The sequence below is a fragment of the Euprymna scolopes genome, chromosome 43 (genome assembly GCF_053919585.1).
Source record: "Euprymna scolopes isolate OS-2025 chromosome 43, ASM5391958v1, whole genome shotgun sequence".
Taxonomy (NCBI): domain Eukaryota; kingdom Metazoa; phylum Mollusca; class Cephalopoda; order Sepiida; family Sepiolidae; genus Euprymna; species Euprymna scolopes.
The window spans coordinates 31,228,917-31,256,638 of record NC_136524.1 but is presented as its reverse complement, the minus strand read 5'-3'; the positions used below and the strand labels follow the sequence as shown (position 1 = coordinate 31,256,638).

The 27,722-nt window shown below is 34.4% G+C and overlaps 1 protein-coding gene across 5 annotated transcripts in view; it reads right to left on the bottom strand.

Moving 5' to 3' along the window:
• The window catches only part of LOC145268270 (EH domain-binding protein 1-like), a 725,308-nt gene that overhangs the window by 376,047 nt on the left and 321,539 nt on the right, over nt 1-27,722 (bottom strand). For all 5 annotated transcript variants that reach the window (XM_080123631.1, XM_080123633.1, XM_080123634.1 and 2 more), the window contains one exon: nt 5,249-5,369. In XM_080123631.1, coding sequence (XP_079979757.1) covers nt 5,249-5,369 — 121 coding nt within the window. The remainder of the gene's footprint in view (nt 1-5,248; nt 5,370-27,722) is intronic.

The window sequence follows — 27,722 nt, the reverse complement described above, 5'->3', positions numbered from 1 at the left end:
AATTTAGACATTTAGGGGTGTATTTTTTTAGGATTGTATTCACTTTTTAGGGGTGTAGTTTCTTAGGGGTGTACTCACTTTTGTCAGGGATTTAGCTTTTAATGGCTATATTTGAGTTATTTTGAGGGGAAAATAAAGTAACTCTGTTATATATGCTGCAAACAGACTACTTTTCATTGTGTCAAAAATCATTTTTTCAGGGTTGTTCCATGAAGAGATATACTTAAATATTTGAAGAAATGTGTGGGGTGTACTCACTTTTGTGATACACTGTGTGTGTGTATGTGTGTGTGTGTGTGTGTGTGTGTGTGTGTGTGTGTGTGTGTGTGTGTGTGTATATATATATATTTAAAATTAAAATGTTTAAATTCAACGTTATTTCACGCAGTTAATGGTAGCTGAATTGATTAGGTCTTCTCTAATCGATGTTGCTGGGTTCGAATCGTTCGACTGGTATCAATCATGACACCCTGTACTGAAGATTCCCGAAAGGATGAAACACTAGTGTCTGTAGGTATTTAATTATTATAGTAAAAAAATAATTATATATATATATATATATATATATATATATATATATGTATTGGCCGATTGGGTTTCAATCCTGGCTTGAGGTAGTTGCTTGTCTAGCTGCACTGATGAGCTGTGAAACAGCGAAACAGTACTGTATGTGGATGACTATATATATTTACACACATACATACATACAGAGATACATACATACATACATACTGGTAACCCCAATTTTAACTGACCTAAATTTTCAACCATCACTTTTTTAAATTTACCATTTCTTACTTAGCCAACAATGGAAGTGGACGTTTGTTGGTTATCTATCCATTTGCTCTTTTTCCTTGACTAAATATTAACTTTTTTGAATTTCTGAGAACGCAATACAACCTAAAAGACCAAAATCTTCTTTTATCAACATTAACTGGATTTTTCACATTTTGAAGTTAAAGTCAATGGACCTATAATTATGGATATTTTGTTTCTTAAAAGGAAGTCTCTTTCGCCTTTTGGATTACCAATGAGGGAGTCATTACCCACGCTAAAATATTATTCCCAATTCTTTTTTTTTTTTCAATTGTTTCATGTATTTTCATGTAGTTTTTTAACTGTTTTTACAATTTATGACTAATATCATAAATTGTTGTTTTATCTAATGTCTTAACCAGCAATTTCTAGCTTTGCTACAATTATAATTTGCTGATTTCTTACTGTCTTCTGATGAGAAGAATAGCAAGAGTGGCATTCTTTGAAACTCTGCAGAATAATACTCAGATTGATCACAATACACAAACTCCTTTCTTTTCTTTTTCTCATTCAATATCTCAATTCAAGAAATAATCCTCCTGATTTTATAACTAACTAGCAGGGGACTACCCAGCATTGCCCGGGTGTTTGGAGGTGTATGCTAAGCACAAAAAAAAAGTGTTAGTAGGCAGGCAAGCTCAAACCCGTGACACATGTTGCCTGGTTGTTTAAAAAACAAAAAAGGGTTCGTAGGCAGTCAGGCTTGAATCTGTGACACATGTTGCCTGGTTGTTTAAAAAGAAAAAAAAAAGGGTTCGTAGGCAGGCAGGCTTGAATCCGTGACACATGTTGCCTGGTTGTTTAAAAAAAAAAAAAAAAGGGTTCGTAGGCAGGCAGGCAGGCTTGAATCCGTGACACATGTTGCCTGGTTGTTTAAAAAGAAAAAAAAGGGTTCATAGGCAGGCAGGCTTGAATCCGTGACACATGTTGCCTGGTTGTTTAAAAAGAAAAAAAAAAGGGTTCGTAGGCAGGCAGGCTTGAATCCGTGACACATGTTGCCTGGTTGTTTAAAAAGAAAAAGAAGGGTTCGTAGGCAGGCAGGCTTGAATCCGTGACACGAAGGCAGAAAAGAAAGTGAAAGAAAACATGACATTTTACCGCTACACTACGAAGCGATAGGAAGTGAAAAGCATTCAAATTTATCAATGTCAATTAAAAAGTTGACTTGCTAAGTGAATGAGTTCACACAGATGGAGAAATGAACGTTGGCTAAAAGCCAGTTCAACTTTCCGCCATCTCATTTATTTGTTTGCCCCACAATGTTGGGGAAACTAAGCTCCCCCAGAAAAGAGGAAACTCTCAAATGAATAGCAATTGTCTGATATGAAGGGTATTCCTCACATTGATCAAAACTAATTGCTTTTAAGACGTCCCGGCACGAAAGGCCGCTGACGCCTTTGCATCGGTGAGTTTCACTTTATTTATATAAAAAACACAAACAAACACGCAAGAGGATGGAATAGAGGGAATTTTATAAAAGTCGATCAAAATAAATGTAGATACAACCTCCATTCGCAAATCATAGATATTATAATCTAGGGAGTATATAGTTCTAAAGAATAGTGACCCCCACCCCCACAAAACCCCGGCTAAAAAAGCCTTTGCTGGACATACAAAAACGTGTGTGGCCGTTTTGTCTTTTATATATATACTAGCGGGGGGTACCCGGCGTTGCCCGGATGTTTGGAGGTGTGTGTGGTTTTGGGTAAATCAAAACTCCGAGGGGGGGGGGGTAAAAATAAAAAATTTTGGTATGTAAGTATAAGGATCGAACCCGAACCCGAACCCTTGAAGCAAAGTTGGAAATTAAAGTGTGAAAAACACAAAACGTGATGTTAACCATTGGGCCACCGCAAAATACTAACGGAAACACGTTTGAATTTATTTAACTATTTAGAATTGGCAGGTGCACGTTTTAATGACTTAATGAAGTCAACTTTGATTGTGGGGTAGTATTTCATTTGCTGCGGGAATGCTTTTTTATTTTTATTTTCCCAAGATGTTGGGGGGGGGCAGCTCCCTATAAAAAGGGGATTCTCCAAACTGAATAGCAATTGTCTGATATAAGGAAAATATTTCCACATTCATCAAATCTGATTGCTTTCGGACATTTCCGGCGATCGCAACCGGAAAAATACTGCCAGAATTAGTGTCGCTTTTATTATACGAAAAAGCCTAATCCACATGCGGCGAGCAAAAATGTTGAATATTTATTTTTTCAAAGTCAAACAAATTAAATAGATAGGCGACCTCCATTGTTAACTCTGAGATATTATGATTTATATGTGATATAAAAAGTTTTAAGAAGTTGTGAGCCGACCGACCGCTTCTTAGAAAAAAGCCTTTCTTGGACATACACAAAAAGCGAACATACAGACACACATTTTGCCTTTTATATATAGATAGATAATAATAATGAAAACTATAGTCAGCACCATATAAGTATCCCTCTGGAAAGCTTGTCCTTATCTTATAGCTCGAACACTATCAACCCAACCAGTTTTCGAAATCTCTCTCAAATTAATAATCCTAATATTATGATCAGTACTCTTAATACAACCAAGACACTCCTTAAAACTCACACGTATGTCTTCTATCCTTATGAAATAGCGCATATTTAACCATATACGCTCCTTTAATAAAGACAATTATGATAAAAAGGAAGGTACTTCTTTAACCCACCCCCCTAATTAAAAAGCTTAAATCTAAAAAAAAAATTTTTTTAATTCTAATAAAAAAAAATTTCTAATAAAAAATGGCTTATCCTGAAAAATAAAAAAGTCCGGAACCTATACACCAGGTTGAAAATTTCGCCAGCTATACACTTCTAAGATAGTGATGATAGTTATGTTTGCTAAAAATAAGAATATAATTAAAACTAAGTATGATCTGTTTTCAGCATTAGACAATTTATTATTTATACATAGCCGCCATTTCTTAAAATGTTTTTAATCTTTAAAATAAAATTATGTTGTTTTATTTATTTTTATGTCTATTTTTTTTTTACATATTTTTTAAGCAGATGCCTACATTTCCATTATACTGCATCTTACACAGGTTTCATTGGATAACAGAGGATAATTTCCTCATACCATAAAACAATTCAGAGATGGATACATACATACATACATAGATTCAAGATATTGTATGAAGAGAGGAAAAACAGAATTTGATGGAGAGAAGAGACATATTTAAAATTTGTGAAAGCAGAAATTTGAAACACTTAGTTGATGCATAATTCAGACGACATAAAATGTTTTTAACTCTTTTTCAAGATGTCTTTTAACATGTTTTATTAATCATTTGTTCATATTATAAGCTCTATTTCCTTTTCGGTTTTATTGAGCTTTTACATCTGGCTGAGTTTATTTTACTTGTAAATATTAACTCTTTAATATTTATAATATATTTTAAGTTTACCATTTTGATTACCTTGGTAAACTTATTGTAATTTATATATATATATATATATATATATATATATATATATATATATATATATATATATACTTTTTACTTATTTTTACATAAATATTTGGGTATTACTACACATTCATGAGTATGTTTCAGTCAGCTAGTTATAACCAACTAGAGACATCATTAGGCAATGTGGATTTTACAAACCTCAAGTCTTTGAGGACTGGCTTCTTTTGTGAATAGCAACCATTTATTAAGGTGCCTGACAAGAACTTTGTCCGAAACATCAGCATGCCCAGTGTCGCAATCATGTAAATTTGTTCAAATTAATAAAAATATATCTTGCCCTTCTTTTACTGAGCACTCTTAATAACTAATTCATTAGTTATCATACTTTAATACTTTTAACCTGGTGAATGTATATATATACATATATTATTTGTATATATATATTTAAATATGTATGCATGTATATATATATATATATATATATATATATATATATATATATATATATACATATATTAGTTATGTATGTATGTATGCATGCATGCATATATATATATATTATTTAAATGTGTGTATGCATATATGTATATATATTATTTAAATATGTATGTATGCATGCATATATGTATATATATATTATTTAAATATGTATGTATGCATGCATATATGTATATATATATATATTATTTAAATATGTATGTATGCATGCATATATGTATATATATATATATATATTATTTAAATATGTATGTATGCATGCATATATGTATATATATATATATATATTATTTAAATATGTATGTATGCATGTAAATGTATATATATATATATATATATATTATAATACATATATACACCTATATATATGCGTGCATATATTTTACACACAAACAGATTGCTATATAAGTCAATATCATTCCTTTCTATCAATGTCAACTCGTAGAAAAGCAATATATTTTGATTATATTTCGTTTGAGTTGCGATAAAGATTAAAATCCTTTCTTACCTTTATTCATGACTGAACGCAGTTGTTCTTCCAGATTTGCAGCTCTTTCATCAATTTGTTTTTGTTCTCGGTCGAGTGCTTCAATCTCACTCTTCACATACTGGTTTGTATCCTGAATTTCCTGCAAGAAAATTGAAATTAAATCCATTCTTTGAATTCTAGAAAGAATGACACGTTTTGTAAAAATTTTACCCAATTTCATTTGTTTGGATTATTTTTTTTTTTTTAATTTTAAATTTATATTATCCCTTTCCTACCCTCCCACACACACCCTCTCTCCAAATTCTATAAATATCTTTTCTTTCTCCTCCCCATCTCTCACCCATACTGTTATCAATGGCTTGAATCTACACAAAATTAATAATTTTTTTCTTTTTTCTTTTTTTACATCTTACTTTTTCTCTTTCAGAATAAACACATGGTACACCATCATCATCATCTATGGAGGTGAAGGGGGTTCAAAATACTTTCTTTTTTTTTTTCAATAAGGATTATTCAATAAATATGGTGAATTTTACAATAAAACAACTCATTTCATCATCATCATCATCATCATTGTCGTCATCATTGGTTTAATGTCTGTTTTACATGCTGGCATATTTTGGACAGCTTTTAGAAATTGATTTTCAAAATAACCTACTAATGAAATGAAATACAACTGCGGAACTAACCCTAGCTGGTTTGAACTGGTTTCCTCCGCCGGAGGACGTTTCATGGGAGTATGAAATTCACAAGCGGTCCTCAGTCGCATGTATATCCATTAGGAGAGATGGTTTTTGCAGTTCTTGTATGAAGGTGTCGACATCGTCCTACATACAGCACCTGGTATTTGCAAATTTGTCAACCATTTGGTATTGACCATGCTAAACGTTGCTTAACTTCGGTGATCCAAGAAGAACCAATGTGCCAACATGACTGTCATATAACCTATCTCTGGGCAAGTCTTCGTTTATTCCTCTTTCTCTAAAGTCCACCTTTATCACTTCTCACTTCTTTTTACTTAGCCTTACCCTCTGGCTGTCTCTACCATTTCAATTGTTCTTCATCTACTAAACTAAGAACTCTCATTTATTCATTCAATGTGGCCATATAACTACTGTTCTCCACAAATTTCCCGATACTGTCCAGAATTAATCTTCCTTTGAGGTAACTAGATCTAAGCTTATCTTTAAGACTCATGCCATGTTTCTGTTATTTCATTCTCATATCATTTCTTTCCATGCAACGCATGTCCTCAATCGTCAAAAAAAACATGTTTTAAAAATTGTCTAACAAAACGTTTATAATTAAGCTATGCACTTAAAAATAACTCTCTTTCTATCTGCAACCGCTTACATAAATTTTGACCTTTCAGCTACAAAACGATCACTATTTGATTAGCATACCAGGTATTTTATTTATTTATTTTTTCATTGCAGCTAACTAACTTGCTTCAGTTTTCTCAGAAGATGTTGGATGTTGTAGAATTATTTGAATAATTATAGTAAAACTGCACGTTTTGGTTTTGATTACAGATAATGGAACAACCTTCAGAGCTTGATTGGTTGTTTTTGTTTTACGGCATATCAACCCTTTTCAGGTTATTTAATGCTGAATCCAGTTATTTCAAAGAAATATTTTTTAATAGAATATCTTTGTTTTTTTTTTCAAGTCGGTTTCTATTTAACCCATAGTTGAGACCCTAACAGGTACTACCACTCCAGGTCAGAGTGGCACTGGGAGCAATGGCAATTAAAGGGTGGCGCCACATTCCCCAAAGCCCGCAAGCTGGAGCCTCACCATCGGATATAGTTTAAGGTCATATCCAGGACCTTCAGTGCTTGAAGAACAGCAATAAACATGCAAAGATAAATGGCAAAACAAATGGTCTAACAAAATGTTAATAATTGAGCTATCAAATTTAAAGATAAGTAACTCTCTTATACATTTTTTTTTATTACTGGAATCCTTTGGGATGAGTAATTTGTATATTTATTTATTTGTGGACTGTTATCCTCATAAGGATTCCAAAAATGAAAAACAAAAACCAATATATATATATATATATATATATATATTGTTTTTTTTTAAATAAATATACAAATTACTCATCTCAATAAATTTTTTTTTAAAAATCCCATTAAATAAATAATATATATATGTGTGTGTATGCGTGTGTGTGTATATGTGTGTGTGTATATATATATGTGTGTGTGTGTGTATATATGTATGTGTGTGTATATATATATATACACACACATACATATATACACACAAACACACATATATATATATATATACACACACATTCATATATATAGACACACATATATATATATATATTATTTATTTAATGGGATTTTTAAAAAAAATTTTATTGAGATGAGTAATTTGTATATTTATTTATTTATTTGCGGACTGTTATCCTCATCTTCATAAGGATTCCAAAAATAAAAACAATATATATATATATTATTTAATGGGATTTTTTTTTTTAATTTTTTATTGAGATGAGTAATTTGCATATTTATTTATTCATTTATTTGTGGACTGTTATCCTCATCTTCATTCATGGTGCAGTGGATAGAGGTGTTGAATCTCTACGGTTTCAGGTGAGCATTGTCTGAAGATAGCAGTTTCAATCCTAACCAAAGCAATTAGTTAGAAAAAACGTGGTGGGACAGCAACAACAACTATGGAAGGCAGTAATTAATGAGGATACAGTTAAAAAATTAACCACCTGAAAACAGCCAGAGGATTAGTTGGCCAAAACATGGTGAAATGACAATAACCATGAAGATGGGGATAACAGTCTGCAAATAAGTAAATAATTAAACTCTCTATTTGTTTTTCTTTTCTTTTCTCGTTCTCTCTACCCCCATTTTTTTTTTTAACTTTCAGCTACAAGACGATCACCAGTTGAATAAATCTATTATTCATCCAAGAACATGTTGAATTAATTGAATAATTGTACAAAGCAAGAGCACCAGATAGCTTTTCATTGCAGCTAGCACATCTGAACTGGATCCTTACAGGAAGATGACAATACTTGCAAGCATAACAACACCACTTTATTTGGATTAGTCAAGCTACTGTCCTTAGCTTGAGTGTTATTTCCACATCTCAACAAATGTAACCTTTAACTTTCTTTAGATTTTTGGAGATGAGGATTGATAATTCACATTATTTGGATTATTCAGACTACTGTTCTCATATTGAGTGTCTACAAGGATCCATGGCATAGCGAATAATGCAATTAGTAAAATTCAGTTGTAAGTGACACTCTCCTGGAGGTTGAAGGTTCAATTCTCAATGCGGTATATTGATTATTTACTGTTTAAATAGTTGACTTAAAGTTAGGAAGAGTTACTTCCCTTACACCATTACGTTTCTTGTAATACATAGTGTTTATCGCTATATATAATATTTTGATTGCAGAAATTCCCCTCTGAACCAAAGTACCATAGATTTGTAACAACAGATGCCATATACAAATTCATTCCCCACTCCAAATAAAATTGCAAATTACTTAGAAATTCTACTTGGTCATGGCTGACAGAACAAGAACATGTTATATTCTTGTGGATTAAATAAAGGGTACCATTACAAAATCTGTGCAGATTTTCGAGTTCAACAAAAAAATTCCAGCATTTGACAATATACGCTGAAAGAAGTTTGGAAGTTACATCGGCCGAAACGTTGTGAGACTGATACTCAAAATATTAAAGTAGTTGGTCTTCTATAAATGATTATTCAATTAACTTTTCCATTAACTTTTCAAAGCACTGATCCCATAATACAATTTATGGGCCGGTAATCAGAAACACAAGGAAGGTTACTTCTTTAGGTATTTAAATTTATACGAGAATTGTTCGTAAGGACCCATGTAAAGTACTTGGTAAAATTTAGTTGTAAAATAATATTCTTCTGGAAATTGAAGTTTCGATCCTCAGTGCAATTTACTAATGACTTCTACTGGGCATGGCTGATGGAACGAGAGCATGCAACCCTCGTGGATTAAATAAAGGGGTTCGATTTGAAATTCTGTGTAGATTCCAGAGTTCAACAGAAAGATTCCTGATTTCTACAATATACATCTGAAGAAGGCCAGAGGTTACATCAAGGTGTTGTGAGACTAATACTCAGGATGAGAACTGTAGTTTGACAGAAAGATTCACAAGTTTGACAAGATACACCCGAAGAAGGACAGAGGTTACATCGATTAAAATGTAATGAAAATAGCTGTCATGAGAAAGCATTTTTTTTTTTTAAATTACATTTTCACCCCAAACAAGTCACATTGTCACTTTGGTGTAGGGGGCTACTATCAGGGGCAACAACTACTGGGGCACTATGTTGGGATTTGGGCAGCAAGATGTCGGTTCACGTTACACTTGAACTTCTGCATGTCAGTACAGTTGGGGAAGCAGGGACCTGGAATGGAATTCCAGAGTCTAGCAGTTCTGGTGAAGAAACTACTGCAGTAGAAAGATCTTTTACATCTAGGGATCTCTACTGTGTGGGGGTGGGATTTAGCTGCCTGTCGGGTTTGTTGAGGGTATCGACGTCGTGGGGGCACAAGTGTCTACAGTTCGCCAGAGCATTCACCATTAAAATACTTGTAGAACAGGCAGAGGGATGCAACATTTTGTCGATGGGACAGAGGCTGAAGCTTAGATGCCAGTTCAGGGCCTATCAGATTGGCGACTCTCTTTTGAACCTTGTCTAGGAGCGAGAGACTAGTAGCAGATGCACCAGCCCAAATGTGACAGCAATACTCCATACATGGGCGAATGGTGGCCTTATAGAGGTACAGTATACTTTTAGGTATTAGTAATTTTCTAGCATGGTAGAGAGAGCCTACTTTCTTCACAGTGGCCCTGACAATGTTTTCAACTCATGTTTCCTGTGAACGTTAGGCCAAGCAGTTTGAAAAATGTACTCTCAGATAAAGAGTCACTGGCCATTGCTATTGATTGCAGAGAAGGTTTCTTGTAATTACTGAAGGAAACCAGTTTAGTCTTGGCAGCATTGAATGTGACCATCCATTTTTGTCCCCATTCCACTACAGATTGGAGGTCATCCTCTAGTGTTTTTGCAATTTCTTTAGATATGTGTTCATTTGTTTTCCTGTCATGCCTGTTATAGAGTGTGGTGTCATCAGCATATATACCCACCTCAGAGGCAATTTTGTCAGGGAGGTCATTAGTGAATATTAGGAACAATAGAGGTCCAAGGATAGACCCCTCAGGCACTCCCGCATTTATATCATATTGTTTAGATGTACGACTGTCGAGGACAACCTGGATTTTTCTCTTATCTAAGAAGGATTTAATTATGTTAAGTATTCTACCAGTGATACCGTATGCTCTAATTTTCCTGAGGAGACCTTCATGCCATACCCTGTCAAAAGCCTTGGATATATCTAGAGCTACCGCTCTTCCCTCCCCCACTTTGTCCAATGAATGTTATATACGTTCAGAGATTACAGTGAGGATGTCTGCTGTGGAACGGGCTTGTCTAAATCCATATTGTTTGTCAGTCAGAAGTTTAGCATCTGTAAGGTGATGGACTAGAGCATGGTTTATTATGGTCTCAAATATTTTGGCGAAAAGTGGGAGGAGGCTAATGGGGCGATAATTTTATGGGTCAGTTCTTTCGTCAGAATTCTTGAATACTGGTACTACAGAAGCAGTTTTCCAACAGCCCAGAAAGCAAGATTCATTAAGGTATTTGTTGTAGAGTTTGGAGAGAACTGGAGCTACTTCGGCTGAGCACTTTTTAATAGCACAGCTGGGATGAGATCGGGTCCACATGATTTTGAAGTGTCAAGATTTTTTATGATAGCATGCACCTGAGCAGGGGTGATTTTTAGATCGTCTAGCGTGGCATCTGTCCGCAAAGGAAAGTCAGGCAGGGGGTGGTTGGAAGGGTCCAGTGTGGAGTTTGAGGCAAACCGACTGGCAAGCATATTAGCCTTGTCAGTTGCTGAGCAAACAACCTCGTGATTGTTGGTTAGTGGGGGAATTCTTGATTGCCCATTATTTACTACACTGTTGTAGATTTTCCAGAAGTCACAAGTTCCTAATTTTTGTGGTTAAATCTGGACTTATATTGGTTAAATCTGCAGTATGCATGCTGCCTTTGAGCAATGGCAGTTGCGCAAGTAGAAGTAAACCATTGGGGAGAGTGGGGCTTGCTATAAAATTTCCGCATGGGAACATGTGCTTCAATTGCTGTTTTGAACCATTCAGTGGTCTCATTTGCGCACTGTTCAGCAGGAAGAGAAAAAATATTTCCTCATGGGGCATTTCTGATAAAATCTCTGATGGCTTCCCAGGCAGCCTTTTTATAATTACTCGTTGTTTTGAGCACTAGCTCTTCAGTTTTGGGTCTAGAGTTTAGGGCGATTTCGACCATAATCACTGTATGATCAGCGTTCCCAAGTGGGCTGTCAGCATTTGTTATACAATCATCGGGAACTGTGGTCAGAAACAGATCTAGAAGTGATGCGTGTTGTTCTTGCTGGTCAAGAAAACGGGTTGGAAACGTAACAATTTGTGATAGGGAGTGAGATATAGCGAAGCTATGTGTTGTGCTGCCTGCTGCATCTGTGTAAGTAGAGAATCCAAGCCAGTTTTTGTGGTGGACATTAAAGTCACCAAATACATGTTCTTGTGCGCTAGTGTCGAGGGAGAGTGCTGTGTCTATGCTGTTAGAGACTTTGTTTATTATGGTGCAGTCCTGGGTCGAGGGAGAGCGGTAGAGAAAATAAAAGTAGCTAATGTTATGTTGTATGTTTAGTCTAAAGCACATAAAGGCTTGATCGTCCGATTCTAGGTTTGTTTCTCTAGTCAAGGGGTGGATGTTACGAATCTAGACTCCAAGTCCGTGCATATGTCGGTCAGAGTCCTTATGGTAGAGTGGGAGATAGCCAGGCATTTTAAAGTAGTTAGAGGGGATGGAGAAGTGTAGGTTAGTCTCACTTAATGCTAAGATATCCGGGGTATTTGTTATGAGAAATGCTTCAACATCAGCTAAATTAGTTCTAAGCCCACGGATGTTTGTGAATGCAAGCCTCAAGGTAGGAGGCAAGTTGGATTTGTTTGTCCCTAGGCCTGGTTTAAGCTTATTTTTTTATTGTACTGTCATCATGTTTTTAAAGAGTTTCAGTTAGGTAAGGTGGAGCTGAACAAGAGGTTATGCAGGGTATCAGACATGCAACACAAGTAGACCATCAGTTGACCTTTCTTCAACTATCGCTAACATAAAAATATTTATTTTATATTAATAAATCTAAAATAATATAATAATTAATTATATAATATACACATAATAATCTATAAGTTAATAAGATAGTGTGTGTATTATCTATTTTGTGTCTCATGCCTACATCCGAGTGACTGTTGTTTAATTGTTATGGACTTGCATTTCTTGTAATAAATAATTTTAACAAGAATTCTTCATAAGTCTTGGTTTCGGTTTCGATTATAGCTAATGGCACTTAAATCCTCTATTTTTTTATAAATAATTTTATCAAGAATTTTTCATAAGTCTTGGTTTCGGTTTCTGTTTCGATTATAGCTGATAGCACTCCAGTAATCTATTTTTTTTTATAAATAATTTTAGCAAGAATTCTTCATAAGTTTTGGTTTTGGTTTGATTATAACTGAAGGAATTCAAGTTGTATACATATTTTTTTTCATAAGTTTTGGTTTTAGTTTTGATTCAAACTGATGCACCCAAGTCATATGGATATATATATATTTTTTTTTTTTAAATCGCAACTTTATAATATATAAAAATCGATAGAATATTAACTCTATAATAATATATAAGAAATCTGTAAGAATTAAAATATTATATTTAAGCATACTTTGCGACCGGGTTACACTGGGCGTCCCTGCTAGCTTGAATAAATACTTTTGCAGTTTTAACAAAAGAGCTACAATAATATCAGAGCGTCTCCATTTACACTAAACATCTACACAATGCCAACATCAATGTATTACATATGAGTCCCCCTGTGGAATTTCCACAGGTCCTGCTAGTAGTTAATAATTAATAAATAATTATTAATTTTCTAATGAATAAATAATATAATTAATAATATAAAATGCGTAACATAATTAATAATTAATAAATGTTTGTTAATATTTGATAAAATTAAATAAAGAAACTACATTAATGTCCTTTTAATTTAAGAACAATCCAGAACATCTTCAAGAGAACAAAAAGGTATTCCTCTTTCAAATCAAAAAGAACATTCTAAAACAATTAAAAATTTTGTACGAAAAAAAACGCAGCACTTACAAAATCGACAGTCATAGTAATGACTGTTGACCTGTACAGTGAACTTCATGTTTCTAATTCTGGTTGTTTCACAGACCTTGCTCCAGCCAAAAGAAACTCCCCAAAAGACATTTTCAGCATTCAATTAAAGATTTGAGTTTCCGGTAAATAAAAATTTCTCTTTAATTTCTTATTGATCAAGGGTTATATGTGTTTTCAAATTTATCTAGTATACTGTTTAAATAGTTGACTTAAAGTTAGGAAGAGTTACTTCCCTTACACCATTACGTTTCTTGTAATACAGAGTGTTTATCTTTATATACAATATTTTGATTGCAGAAATTCCCCTCTGAACCAAAGTATCATAGGTTTGTAACAACAGATGCCATATACAAATTCATTATGTCTAGACTATTAGCCATTATCTTATCAAACTTTAGACATTTTAGACACATTTATTCATTATAATAAAATCCTACATTTCATCCTAGAGGCGTCACCATCGCACTTTTAGAGGAAGTAGTACCTATTTTTCCCTCTAAATATTATGTGCTCCTACCGCCCTCAGTCATCATCGGGAGGAAATATACACATTCTACAGATATTGTGCTTGCATCCGTCATAACTGAATCAAACTCATAGACTAACATAATCTTTCTCTTTTCCGATATGTAAATAAGTCTCCCCAAACTAATTCTGCTCATTCTGATTGGCTAGGCCCTGACCATTCCTATATTCCATATTATGGATTTGCATGCTAAATAAACGCTAATGTACCATTTAAATATGACGTCATATACATATACAGATATGATATAGATATAGATACCTACTTTTGCCCTTTTCATACATTTTACAGGATCAACAATATCTACACCAGTTTTTATTCTCTCTATCTCTCTCTCTCTTCCTCTGTATATATTCTTCCCAACTCTCTTTCTCACTCACTCTGCTTTTTACATTTCTTTCTCTCTTGGGGGGGGGTACTGTTTCTTAGAACTTTTTATATACTACCTAGATTATAATATTTACGATTCACAAAACAAGGTTGCGTATATCATTTATTTGGGCGACTTTTACAGGCTATTTTTGTGATATTTTTACTCTTTGCATGTTTGTTTGGCTTTTCTGTATATAAGTGAAAATGAATGCAGAGCAAGATGAACCTCCCTGACATGAGTGCCACGAACATCCAGAAAGCAATAAGCTTTGATCATCCCGGGCAAAACCCGTCATATCAGACAATTGCTATTCAATTGGACACTCCCTTTTTATGAAGCTGGTTTTCCCCAACATCTTGGGGGAAAAAAACAAATATGCAGAAACTGGCTTGCAGCCAGAATTAAGTTAACCCTATGGCATGATGCTTGACCTCATTAAATTTACGTAGCTGTCACTTAACTTTTTAATCATTAAATTAAGATGCTTCCAGTTTCTGTCCTGTCGTGGCCGAGCGGTAAGATGTCAGGTTTTTTTACATTTTCTTTTCCACCTTTGCGTCAAGGCTTCGGATTCAAGCCTACCTCTCTACCCAAACTTTTTTTTTTCTTTTACATCTACAAACACCTGGGAAATGCTGGGCACCTTGGCTAGTTTATTATATAAAAGCGAAAACGTGTATGTGTGTGTGTTTGTATGCATTATTTTATATGTCTGCCAAGGGCTTGGGGGGGGGGGCTCGGTGGGGGTCACTGTTTCTTAGAATTTTTTATATACTCCCTAAATTATAATATGTTCGATTTATGAAACAAGGTCATCTGAATTTTTTATTTCAGCAACTTTTATGTTACAAAATTCACACTGTGATTTCATTTTCTCTACTACTATGACCTAGAAAACCACATGTTAACGTTCATTTAACCACATGCTTTTTCAAACGTTTAATTTCAATCATTATCAAGTCATTAAAATTTCAATCATTATCAAGTCATTAAAACATGCACCTGCCAAATCTAAGTAATTAAATAAATTCAAACGTGTTTCCGTTAATATCTCTCGGTGGCCCAATGGTTAACGCCACATGCTTTTTTTTTTGCACTTTAATTTCCAACTTCGCCTCAAGGGTTCGGGTTCGATCGTCATACTCACCTACTAAAACTTTTTTTGTATTTTAACCCTTCCCCCCAGAGTTTTGATTTACCCAAAACCACACACACCTTCAAACACCCGGGCAACGCCGGGTAATCCCTGCTAGTTTATATATAGAAGGCAAAGTGTGTGTATTTGTGTGTGTGTGTGTGTGTGTGTGTGTGTGTGTGCGTGTGCATGCGTGTTTGTATGTCTCACAAAAACTTTCAGCACACCTGATAGATCCTGACCAGATCAGTATCATTTTGAAGCTGGATGTCTTGGACAACAAATATCGAAAAATTGGCCAAAAACATTGATTCCTTCATCCTCAACTGGGCAGTTTTGTACAAGGAGGAGTTACTTTTTTATCAACATTTTTGCGAAGTCTTCATATGCCCTTGCAATGACTAGCCTTAATTTGAACGGCAGCAAAGTTGTATGCCATGGTGGCTGCATGGGTTAAGCAGTTTGCTATTTTTCACCTTCTTTTCCCCCTTCGCGTTACAAGTTTGAGCCTGCTTGCCTAATTACTCCTTTTTTTTTTTTTTTCAAGGCTTACGTGATGAGATTTTCTCCTTTTAAAACAAAAACTGAACAAAAAAAAGCAAAACAAAGTTTAAGCAAACGGTAAACCGTTTGCTTAAACTTTGTTTTGCTTTTTTTTCACACCTCTCTCCACCCAGGTAGCATCTATTTTTTTCATTTCTGGTTGTATTGACTCCTTACTACACCACCTATCCACACCCAGGCGACGCCGGGTACCCCCGCTAGTCTAGTTATAAATACAATCGTTTCAATCAAATGCATTGTTTGTAAAGATAGACCGATCTTAAAAAAGCTTTCCTAATTCATTTTCCTACTGGTTGTATCAGATATTTAAGTGTGAATTCAGTCGATAAGAACTTCTTCCTTAAGCTGCACTAATGGATCCATGCGGTTTTTCTGAAATTCGTTTCTATAAATAAATAAAAAAAGATCAAATATGGAGACTTATTTCCAAACATTGGGACATGAAAATAGAATTGAAACAGAAACGTTTCTATGTAACTTACTTTCCATACATAGATTGACATACTTCTATTAAGCTCTACTCACATATTGAGCACTGAATACATCACACACAGCCTCCCTATAAACAGTAATTATCACTTCCTACACTGATGACTGCATAAGCATTAAACGCTAGTGTCTGTGGATGTAAAAATAATTGTTAATATTTATTTTTAAAATATTATAGTCAAAAAGCCCCTTTAAAAAAAAAAATAAGTTGAACCTTGTTTATGAAAATTAAGAAAAGTGGTCAATAAAATGCAACATTCCGCCTCTCCTGCCATTGAATACTCTCTAATTTTTTAGAATGTATGCCTGCTGATTTGGCATTTATACAGACTTAATTTCCCACAATTTTTGCATTCATTGCTGGTGTCTTTCAGGTAAAATTCTAGCCTACAGGGTCAAAAGTGACTTTGTGACTGGGATTTGAAACTCCCAGTCAACAGTAATTATCATATCCTACACTGACGATTGTGTAAGCATGAAACACTAGTGTCTGTAGGTATAACAATGATTGTTAATATTTATCAAAAAATATTATTGCTTTCTATATATATAAAGCAGTAGCGTTCAGTGTGTGTACGTGTGTCTGTGTGTACAACTTTCCTATAGCCGACACCATTGGACCAATCATGACCAAACCTGGCATAGTGATGGTGATGGTCCCGTACCTGATATGATGATTGTTTCTAACCTAGAGATGATGCACACCATTTTTCAAGGTCACGGTCAAAAGTTATGGTTGGACTTTGCTGTACTCGAATACCCACTCCATGGGTACTCAAGCTGTGATACATTTATTAAAATGTATAATTTATTATTTTATTGATTTTTAGCCGAGAGGAGATATATTTTCACTATATTTTATTTACTGTGTATTCTTTGCGCCAAAAGAGGAATTCTCGTCTGCTCGTTCACATTTTGTAAACAAAACAGAAAAAAAGGGAAGGAGGAGGCCTGCGAGCAGGAGGAGAAGGAAGAGACAGAGATACTGTGAACGAAAGGTGGAAGAGGAAAGAGAAAAGAAAGTTTATAGACGAGAAAGAGAGGAGAGATAAAAGATAGAGAGAACTAAACCGTATATATAGAGAGAGATAAACTGTATAGAGAAAGAGAGAGATAAACCGTATAGAGAGAGAGGGGGGGACTGAAAAAAGTTGTCAACAGTCAGTGGAGCTTCAAAGCGACAAGACGAAAGTCAGGGAAGGTCGGGGTGGCGAAAGGCGACGACAGTGTGGTAGCGGTGTCGCGGAGGTAAATAACAACGACACCAGCTGATGTTGGCGCCGACGATGAAGATCTGTTTTGGTCAGCGGTCAAAGTTAGAATATTGACTGAAGAAAAGAATGAACCCAGCGAAGGAAGGATCCAAAGAGCAGCAAAATATTTACTATAAATCAAGGGCTTCGATGAGCTCCGGAAACAAATACTTGAAGCAATTAACACACACGCACGTAATGAAACATAAATAATCTGAAGGACAGAAATACGAAAACTAACCTGTGCGCACGTAATCAAATATAAACAATTTATAGGAAAGAAATATATATATAAAAAAACAAGAGACGAAAGAAAGGACATATTTCAAAGGACATTCAGTGAGTTTTTCAACCAAAACTTTCATTTCTCCATCTCTCTCTTATCCTATAACCTGTATCTAATTGAGCAGACGATTTCTTGTCTTTTATGTGAACATTGACTGTTGATATATTTTTCTCTCGGTAGAATTTGAATCATTAAATCATTTCATTTAATTAGACATATTTAATTTTCTTTTCTTGAATTGAATTTTATTTTATTTTTATATAAATAAAAGTTTGTTGATTTTTCGACGATACTTGTCCTTGTTATTTCTTATGTGAATTCGTGGTCCAGTACATTTCATTTTATTGTTGTCTTCAGGACGGTTGTCCCATTCCCATAACAACGCATTATCAAGGAACCTGGGAAACTTTATTTTTTTTATATATTTCATTACGTCACCCATCTCTACTGTCCCCAGTAGGACTGGGATACGCGGTAACAAACCATACAGCAAAGTCTTGCGTGAAGTGCAAGTATTTTAGCTAGTATGTATATATTATATTTTATAATGTAAATATGAGAGAGAGAGAGAGAGAGAGAGACAGAGACAGAGACAGTGTGTGTATTTTTTGGTAAAATAAGCAATTATATTTCACCCTTTGTGTATACTAACCTTTTTAGTTAAGCAGCTCAAAGTTAGTTAAAAATAACAGAACATATATAAAAAAAAATAACAGTATAGCTACATTCCAAGTTCCAAATATTTATCTTTTTCACCAAACAATTCTTTCACTTTGGCACATTTTTTACAGACCTATTTTGTTACGCAGAAACAATTATTATGTTGATATAGACTCTTTTTGTGCATATACTCTTCAGAAAAATAGAAATATTTTGCTTAGAAAGAAACATGCATGAAATTATATACTGATAGGTAGATAGGATAGTAAACAAAATATATATATATATATATATATATATATATATATATATATATATATATATATATATATCGGGAAATTACTATTTCATATTTAGGTACAATTACTGATTCTGTTCTAATTCCTAATTCTAATACAATTACCGATTCAAATTCCTTAAAAATTTCTAAACATCTGCGACTTTTAGTTTTGGCAGAGATAGAATTTGAAAATATGGAAACAGACAAGTTTTATAAATTAGACTTTGATAAACTCAATTTCCATCTATATTTTTCACTTGTGTCCAAGAGTTAAGAAGTACCACAAAACGTTGAATAATTTAGAAGCTGATAACCGACACCTTCAGTGTCTAGCCTGCTCCAAGAGAAAAAAAATCGAAAAACCTTGTCCATTTAAAATCTCTTAATAACCAAGTATAAATTTTGAGACTTTTATCAAATAGACGTGAAAAGATTTGTTTAGGGAATAGGCAAATTAACTTTGGAATGTTTATTTTGTTTGCAGTAATTGACCAATAAAAGAAATAAATTAGATCCTGACAATCAATGTTAAATCTGGAAATGGGATATTTATAACCCATTCAGTGACACATAGTCTTATGTTGTAAATAAACAACTTCTAATGAATAGAGAAATTTGTGCTTGGTTTATTATTTTATTGTAAAAAAAAAAAGTTAATAAATGTTTTGGAAATTAGGCTAAAAATTTTCCAATTGTGACACTAATTCCAATACCCCAAAAGTTCCAATTTTTTTCCAATTCTGATTAATCGACCCAATATATATATATATATATATATATATATATATATATATATATATATATATATATATATATGATGATGATGATGATTGATTATGATTATATATATATACATACATACATACAAGGTGCCTTCAATAAGTTTCTAGACACTTTGTACAGGCAATTAAAATTGTCATAGACTCTTGAAAATTTAGTACGTTACTGCTATACATATAAGATGACTGACCAATTTTTATGATTTCAGGTTTAAATGAACAGCTACAGCAGGAATTGGAATACACCCTACTAAAGCCTGATTGTCATAGCTGAATTTCAAAAATGCAATCTGGATGCAAAGAACAAGAACGATATGCAATAAAATTCTGTTTTAAACTTGGAAAAAATGCTACAAATGTATGGATTGCCTTTGGACCATCTTGCCTAAATTGAATATCAGTTTTTGAGTGGCATAAGAGATTCAAGGAAGGCAGGGAGTCTAAGAGGCATGATGAGAGGTGTGGGCAGTAAGGAAGTCAGAACGTCAGAGTTGATTGGCCAAATACAAAATTTCATGGAGAAGGATCGTCATATGTCTCTTCCTTGGGGTCTTTTAGAAGTTGTTGGAACGGTACAACGAGTGCATTGCAGACGGAAAGAGATTATTTTGAAGGGGACTCGAGTTTCATATGTGCACTATTAATAAAAGTGCCCATATGATAAAAAGGCTCAACACTTATTGAATGCATCTCGTATATATAATAGGTTAAAACCAGTTTACAGTGATAGAAGACAAATGGCCTACTGAAGTTATCGTATATGGATTAAAACAAAAAATGGCATCAATACAGTTTTATGGTCTACGAAAAAGGAAATGATTTTAAACATAAAAAGTAGTGGAAGGATTCCACATAATACTTCAATGTGTAAAATAATGTGCTAATTCAGATTTGTATAAATACTATTACTAGTAATAATAGTACTAATAATATAAGGTTGGTGAAAAAACAATATAATTTTCTCACATGTTACTTTTATATATGACTAGCATGGGGGGGGGGAAATCCGGCGATGCCTGGGTGTTTTGAGATACCCGGCGATGCCTGGGTGTTCTGTGTGTGGCTGTGGGTAAATCCAAACTTAAGGGAAGGGGGGGGGGTACCCGGCGATGCCTGGGTGTTTTGTGTGCGGCTGTGGGTAAATCCAAACTTTTTTTTTGGGGGGGGGGGAAGTTTTATTAGGCGAGTATGAGGATCGAACCCGAACCCTTGAGGCAAAGTTGGGAATTCAAAGTGTGAAAAAAAAAAAAAAAAACATGCGTTGGGCCACCGCGACATACAACGGAGACACACGTATGAATTTATTTATTAAACCATTAAAAACAGGTGTCTGCAATAAAAGTTAACTCTGCTACTTCCATTTGACCTAATTAAGGAGGTCAAATAGAAGTCAGGTAGTTAACGTTTGCTGTGAGGCAGCGTTTGGGTTTGTTTAACCAAATTTGACTGTTTTTTCCCCCAACATCTGTTGGGGAGGGGAAAACCAGCTCCCAATTGTCCAGATTGAATAGCAATTGTCTGACATACAAGATTGATCAAAACATCGAAAAAAAAAACTATCATAAGGCAAACGAGCGATGTTAAATGTAAAAAACAAAAAAGAAAACAGAAAAAGGAACGTTAAAACTGCTTTAAAAAATCTGAAAAATAAAAAAAAAATAAAAAACCAAAAAAACATGTGAAAATGGCTTAAATAAGCCTGTTTCAATATTCAAAGTTAAAAAATCGGTGGCTACCCGGGTGTTTTTTTTTTTTTTTTTTTTGGGGGGGGGGTCCGGTCGGGGGGGGGGTGCTAATGAAAACCTAAGAATAAGTGAAGTAAAAAAAAAAAACCCAGAAAAACGAACGTTACATGAAAAATGGCTTAAATAACACTGGTTCAATATTAAAATTTAAAAAATTAAAAAAAAAAAATAATTCACACCACAATTCGAACCCAAAACCTTTAAATAATGACCTAACGCTCTAACCAACTGACCTAACACGACACATATGAAATTGTGTCAGTTCTTCAAATATTTAAACTAAATCAGGTCATGACGTCATATGACGCATGCGTAGAACTGATCTCGTCATGAGAGGACGATTTTTGCTGAGCGCCCCCCCCCCCTGTAGAAAAGTGTATAAATAAAAAAGTTTATAAAAAAAAGTTTTGGTAGGTGAGTATGAGGATCAAACCCGAACCCTTGAGGCAAAGTGTGAAAAAAAACCCTGCGACGTTAACCATTGGGCCACCGTGACATACAAACGGAATCACGTTTGAATTTATTTAATTACTTAGATTTGGCAGGTGCACGTTTTAATGACTTAATGAGGTCAACTTTGACTGCGGGGTTCTCCATTTACTGCAAGAACGCTTTTTTTAGTTGACTGCAGGGTTTTTATTTTTATTTTCCCAATATGTGTGTTGGGTGGGGAAATTAGCTCCCCTTATCCAAATTGAATAGCAATTGTTTGATATAAGGAAAATATTTCCACATTGATCAAAGCTGATTGCTTTCGGACATTTCCGGCGATCGCGACCGGAAAAAAATACCGCCCGAATTAGTGTCGCTTTTATTATAGGAAAAAGCCTAATCCACACACAGCGAGCGAAAACTGTTGAATGTTTATCTTCTTGAAGTCGAGTAAATTAAATAGACAGGCGAGCTCCGTTGTTTACTCGGAGATATTACAATTCATATCTGATATAAAAAGTTTTAAGTTGCGAGCTGACCGACCGCTTCTCTGAAAAAAGATTTTCTTGGACATACACAAAAAGCGAACATACATACACACATTTTCGCTTTTATATATATAGATTTATGAATTAATTCATTGATATATATAGCCATGTCATATATCATTTTGAAGCAAACGGGGAAATCAAAAACGTTGGATAAATGGGTACTGCATGAATTGAACGATAATCAAAAGAAATTGTCATTTTGAGGTGTCTCCTACGCTCCTTCTGCGCAAGAAAAACGACCTATTTCTCGAGTGAATTGGGACGTATGGTGAGAGGTGAGCCCTCTATGACAACCGGCAACGTTCGCCACAATGGTTGGATGCCGGAGAAGCTCCACAACACTTCCTGAAGCCGAAATTACACTAAAAAAGGGTTATGGTGACTGTTTGGTGGTCTGTCTCATTCATAACAGCTTCTTGAATCCAGGCTAAATGATTACTGCAGAGAAGTACTGCCGACAAATTGACAAAATGCACCAGAAGCTCCAACGTATGTGGCCGAGATTGGTCAATATGAAGGGACAAATTCTCATCCATGACAATGCTCGCCTGCATATTGCTCAACTGATCCTGCAGAAGCTGAACGAATTTAGCTACCAGACTCTGCCTCATCCGCCATATTCACCGGACCTCTCACCCACTGATTATCACTTTTTAAAGCATCTCAACAACTTCCTGTGCAAAAAATGCTTCAAAAACCGAGATGATGCCGAATCAGCTGTCAATAAATTTATCGCTTTTAGAACTCCGGATTTCAATGCTAATGGGATAAATAAACTTGTTCCTCGTTGGCAAAAAATGTGTCGATTCTAATGATTCTTATTTTGATAAATAAAGTTTATTACGAAAGGAGTTATGATCTTTTGAAGTTGAATGTACAAAAATTAACATTATTTTTGCGCCAACCTAATACTATTACTGTCTAAACCTATTTTAAAAACTGAGAAAGCTGTTTTATATCTCTGAATATTTATTCATGATGTTTGGTTAGAGAAAGAAATAAGAAATTGGTGTTTCTAGGTGCTAAGTAAAAAAATTCTGATTTTAGGTATTTTAAAATGAATTGTTCCAAAGTTGAATACTGTCATCTATAAATATAAAAGCGAAAATGTATGTATGTATGTATGTGTGACCGCTTTTTCTGTATGTCTACAAAAGGCTTTTTTCAGAGAAGCAGTCGGTCGGTTCACAACTTTTTAAAACTTTTTATATCACATATAAATCATAATATCTCACAGTTAACAACGAAGCTCGCCTGTCTATTTAATTTGCTCGATTTCGGGAAGATAAATATTCAACATTTGTTGCTCGCCGCATGTGGATTAGTCTTTTTCCGATAACATCTTGGGAAAATACTATCCCGCAGTCAAACTTGACCTCATTAACTCATTAAAACAGGCACCTGCCAAATCCAAGTAATTAAATAAATTCAAACATGTTTCCGTTAGCATCTCACGGTGGACAATGGTTAACGTCGCACGTTTTTTTTTTTTTCACACTTTAATTTACAACTTTGCCTCAACGGTTCGGGTTCGATCATCATATTTACTTTTTTTTTTAACCCCCCCCCCCCATCCCCGGAGTTTCCACACACCTCTCCAAACACCCGGGCAACGCCGGGTACCCTTCGCTAGTCTATAAATATAAAAGCGCAAATGTATGTATGTATGTTCACTTTTTGTGTATGCCTGTAAAAGGCTTTTTTCGCTGGACTTCTCGGTCAGCTCATTCCTTTTTAAAACTTTTTATATCACATCTAAATGATAATATCTAAGAGATATGAATGAGGGTTGTGTATGTATTTAATTTGCCCGACTTTCATGCGCTATTTTTTCCAGAATTTTAGATCGTCGCATGTATCTTCCGCTTTTCAGTATAAAAAAAGCGAAACTGGATTCAAATCGGCACTTCCCAGTAGTCTCCAGAAAGCAATGTAAACGTTTGGTCAATGTCGACTTTTTTAGCGTCATATCAAACAATTGCTTTCGTCTGGACACTCCCCTAATAAACTGGGAGCTGGTTTTCCCCAAAGTTGCGTAAAAGCAAACAGACCGAATTATTGACCTCATTAAAAACTGTCCCGCAGAAAATTTTAACTGCTGAATAGCTATTGCTTCCGTTGTTGTGGTAACGCTCGCATAAAATGTTAACTCTACAACTTCCACTTGACGTCATTTAGTGCGGGCACCTGTCAATTCTCTTCTTAATTAAATAAATTCAAACTTCTGTCAGTAACTCATTCTTGCTGGTCGATCGGTTAACATGTCATTTTTTTCCCCATTTTATTTTCCAACTTCGCCTCAGGGCTTCGGGCTCGATTCTACCTAATTACCAAAACATTTTTACCCCCCCCCCACCCTGTTTCTTTTTGATTTAAGTGCACACACACCTCGAAACACCCGGGCAACGCTGGATACCCCCGCTAGTTTAAACTAGTTTTTAAAATTTACCCGTTGCATTCTATTCATTTTAATACCAGTTTAATGCATTTATAATTGTTCCTTACAACTAAAATTTTCTTTCTTTCTGTATGAATTTTAAAAAATGTGGCATTAAAAACAAAAAATGACTTTGCTGCATCCTGGACAACGCTGTGTAGGTGCAGCTAGTAAAATATAAAAATGATTTTATCAATATTCCTTAAACTAATGAAATATCTTGCCAACATTTTCAGGTTATACAAGGAATTGAATAATTTAATTATGTTTTCATAAATTTAATTGATTAAATAGATTATTCTTGTTGATTCAAATAATTTAACAATGTTTCTCTTTCTCCCTGTTGCATACACATATAGACACACAGTGAAATGTTGGTTAAAGCTACACCAGGTAACTTTCTTTTTTTCTTCTTTTCTTTCTCTCTCTCTCTCTCTTCCTTTCTCCTGTCAGCCAAAAACAAAAGAAAAGAGGGAAAGAAATCAAAAAAGAGAGGAATAAAAAGAACTGACTGTTTTTTTTTTCGTTTTTTTTTTTTTTTCTATCAGACTATTAGCCGAGATTTGATAGAATTACATAATTTACTGATATATCAACTCTTCTTCAACATTTTTTCTTTTGGGGAGGGGGGGGGGTTATATATTTAATATATTTACTATTTAAAAAAAAATTAAGAAAACTTTTTTTTTAAAAACTCATTTTCACCCAAAACAACTAACAAGGCAGGTTGCCAGTTGAAACGTAAGAGGCTACTATTTTCGATGCTGCCTAACAAGAAACTGAGGGGTGTTGAGCAGCGAGACTTCTGTTCACATTACATTTAAACTTCTGTATGTTAGTACAGTTAGGAAGACAGAAAACACAGATGGAATTCCAAAGTGTAGAAATTTTTCGAGGGAAGAAACTTAGAGTAGACAGTTTTCTGGCATCTAGGGACCTCAACAGTAAAAGGGTGGGATTGCACTGTTAGTCGAGTTAGTTGAGAGTATGCATGTAAAGGGGGTACTAGTGATGTGAGTTCATCACAGCACATTCCATTAAAGTACTTGTCAAAGAGGCATAGTGATACGACACTGTGGTGATGGGGCAAAGGGTGGTGCTTGGCTGAGAGAGTGGAACCTATTTGACACTCCTTTTTGGATCCTGTTTAAAAGTGAAAGACTAATGGCAGATGCCCCATAAAAATTTTTAAAAAATCACTGAAAATTTTAAAAAGGTAAACAAATATTTTTTCTTTTATGTTTGAGGAGCAGGGGTACCCAGTATTGCCCAGGTGTGTGTAGGTCATGTAGTAAGGACCCCCCTCCCCCCCAAAAAAAAGAAAGAAAAGAAAAATGTGGTGGGGGTCAAACAACAGTAGGCAGCCCCAGTAGAAAAAGGTGTTATAAAAAAAAAAAAAAAAAACAGAAGTGGTAGTAAATAGGCAGGCAGTAGGTAGACCCATAACGTGAAGGAGAAAAAGAAGGTTAAAAAAAATGTAACGTCTTAGCGGATGCCTCCATGGCAAAACCAGAAGTCACGAATGTTGAAATTAAGGCTTGAAATGATGACTTGCAAAAAAAGCGACCCCTCCTTGTACAAAACTGGCCAGTTGAGGGTAAAAGAATTAATGTTTTTGGCCAATTTTTCGATATTTGTCGTCCAAAAGATTGAGCTTTAAAACAATACCAGTTTCATCACATTCCGACGTACACACACACACACACCTTGTCCTTTATATATACAAAAGATGGATTCATATTTTTCTTCTTTTTTTTTAATATTCTCCCTAAGTCTGAAAAAAAAAAAAACTTATTTTTGGCAAAGATTTCAAGTGGAAAAAAGAAACAGCAGGAGTCATTTGCTGTGCCTAAATATCACACGAATAAAGAATCAGTGAGAGTAATTGTTGTACATTTGCTGTGCCTCAATTTGTTGTACAAAAAAAAAGTAAAACCAAATAATTGGTGACAATGTATGTGATATTTCTCTTAAAAGATTTATCTGTTCATTTTTCAGTAAATTTTAAACTTATGATAAATAAAATCTGGGATATTCGAAAATATTTTTTTATTTTGGAGGATTCTTAAAGGATCCATAGCTGTAAGTGCTCATTACTCTAACACAGTTTAATAACCATTGTTATAGGGATTTTCACATTAAACATACCACATAACAAAAACGTTGACCACAAAAGCAGAATTTTAGTAGATTGAACCTAGGATCTCCAGAATTTAACTCAAATATATTTTTAATCAACACATCCAGCAAGGCACATGTCCATGTGAATTATTTCTAGATTTGGTTTTTTAACTATTCACAATGAAATAGTTTTATTTTCTACAAGTTTAATCATTAATTCCTATTTACAATGCCTCCCCAAAGGACAGAGTTAGACACCAGGGTCGTTTTTTAACGTGGAGAAAAGGAACAAAAATAAAAATTGTCTCAGTTGTGAAGGATTTCTCCTCCACTAACAGAGAACAAGAAATTGAAGTGCAGCATCTGAAGAACAGATACTACACTTTGATCTTGTCCCGAAGGCCAAGTTTAATCATTAATTACTTAAAAGCATTTTTTTTTCATAAATTGGAAATAACTAAAGAATACTAATAATTTTTGTGGAATCAAATTGACATTTACTGACATAACGGGTCCTAAATGGTTGACAG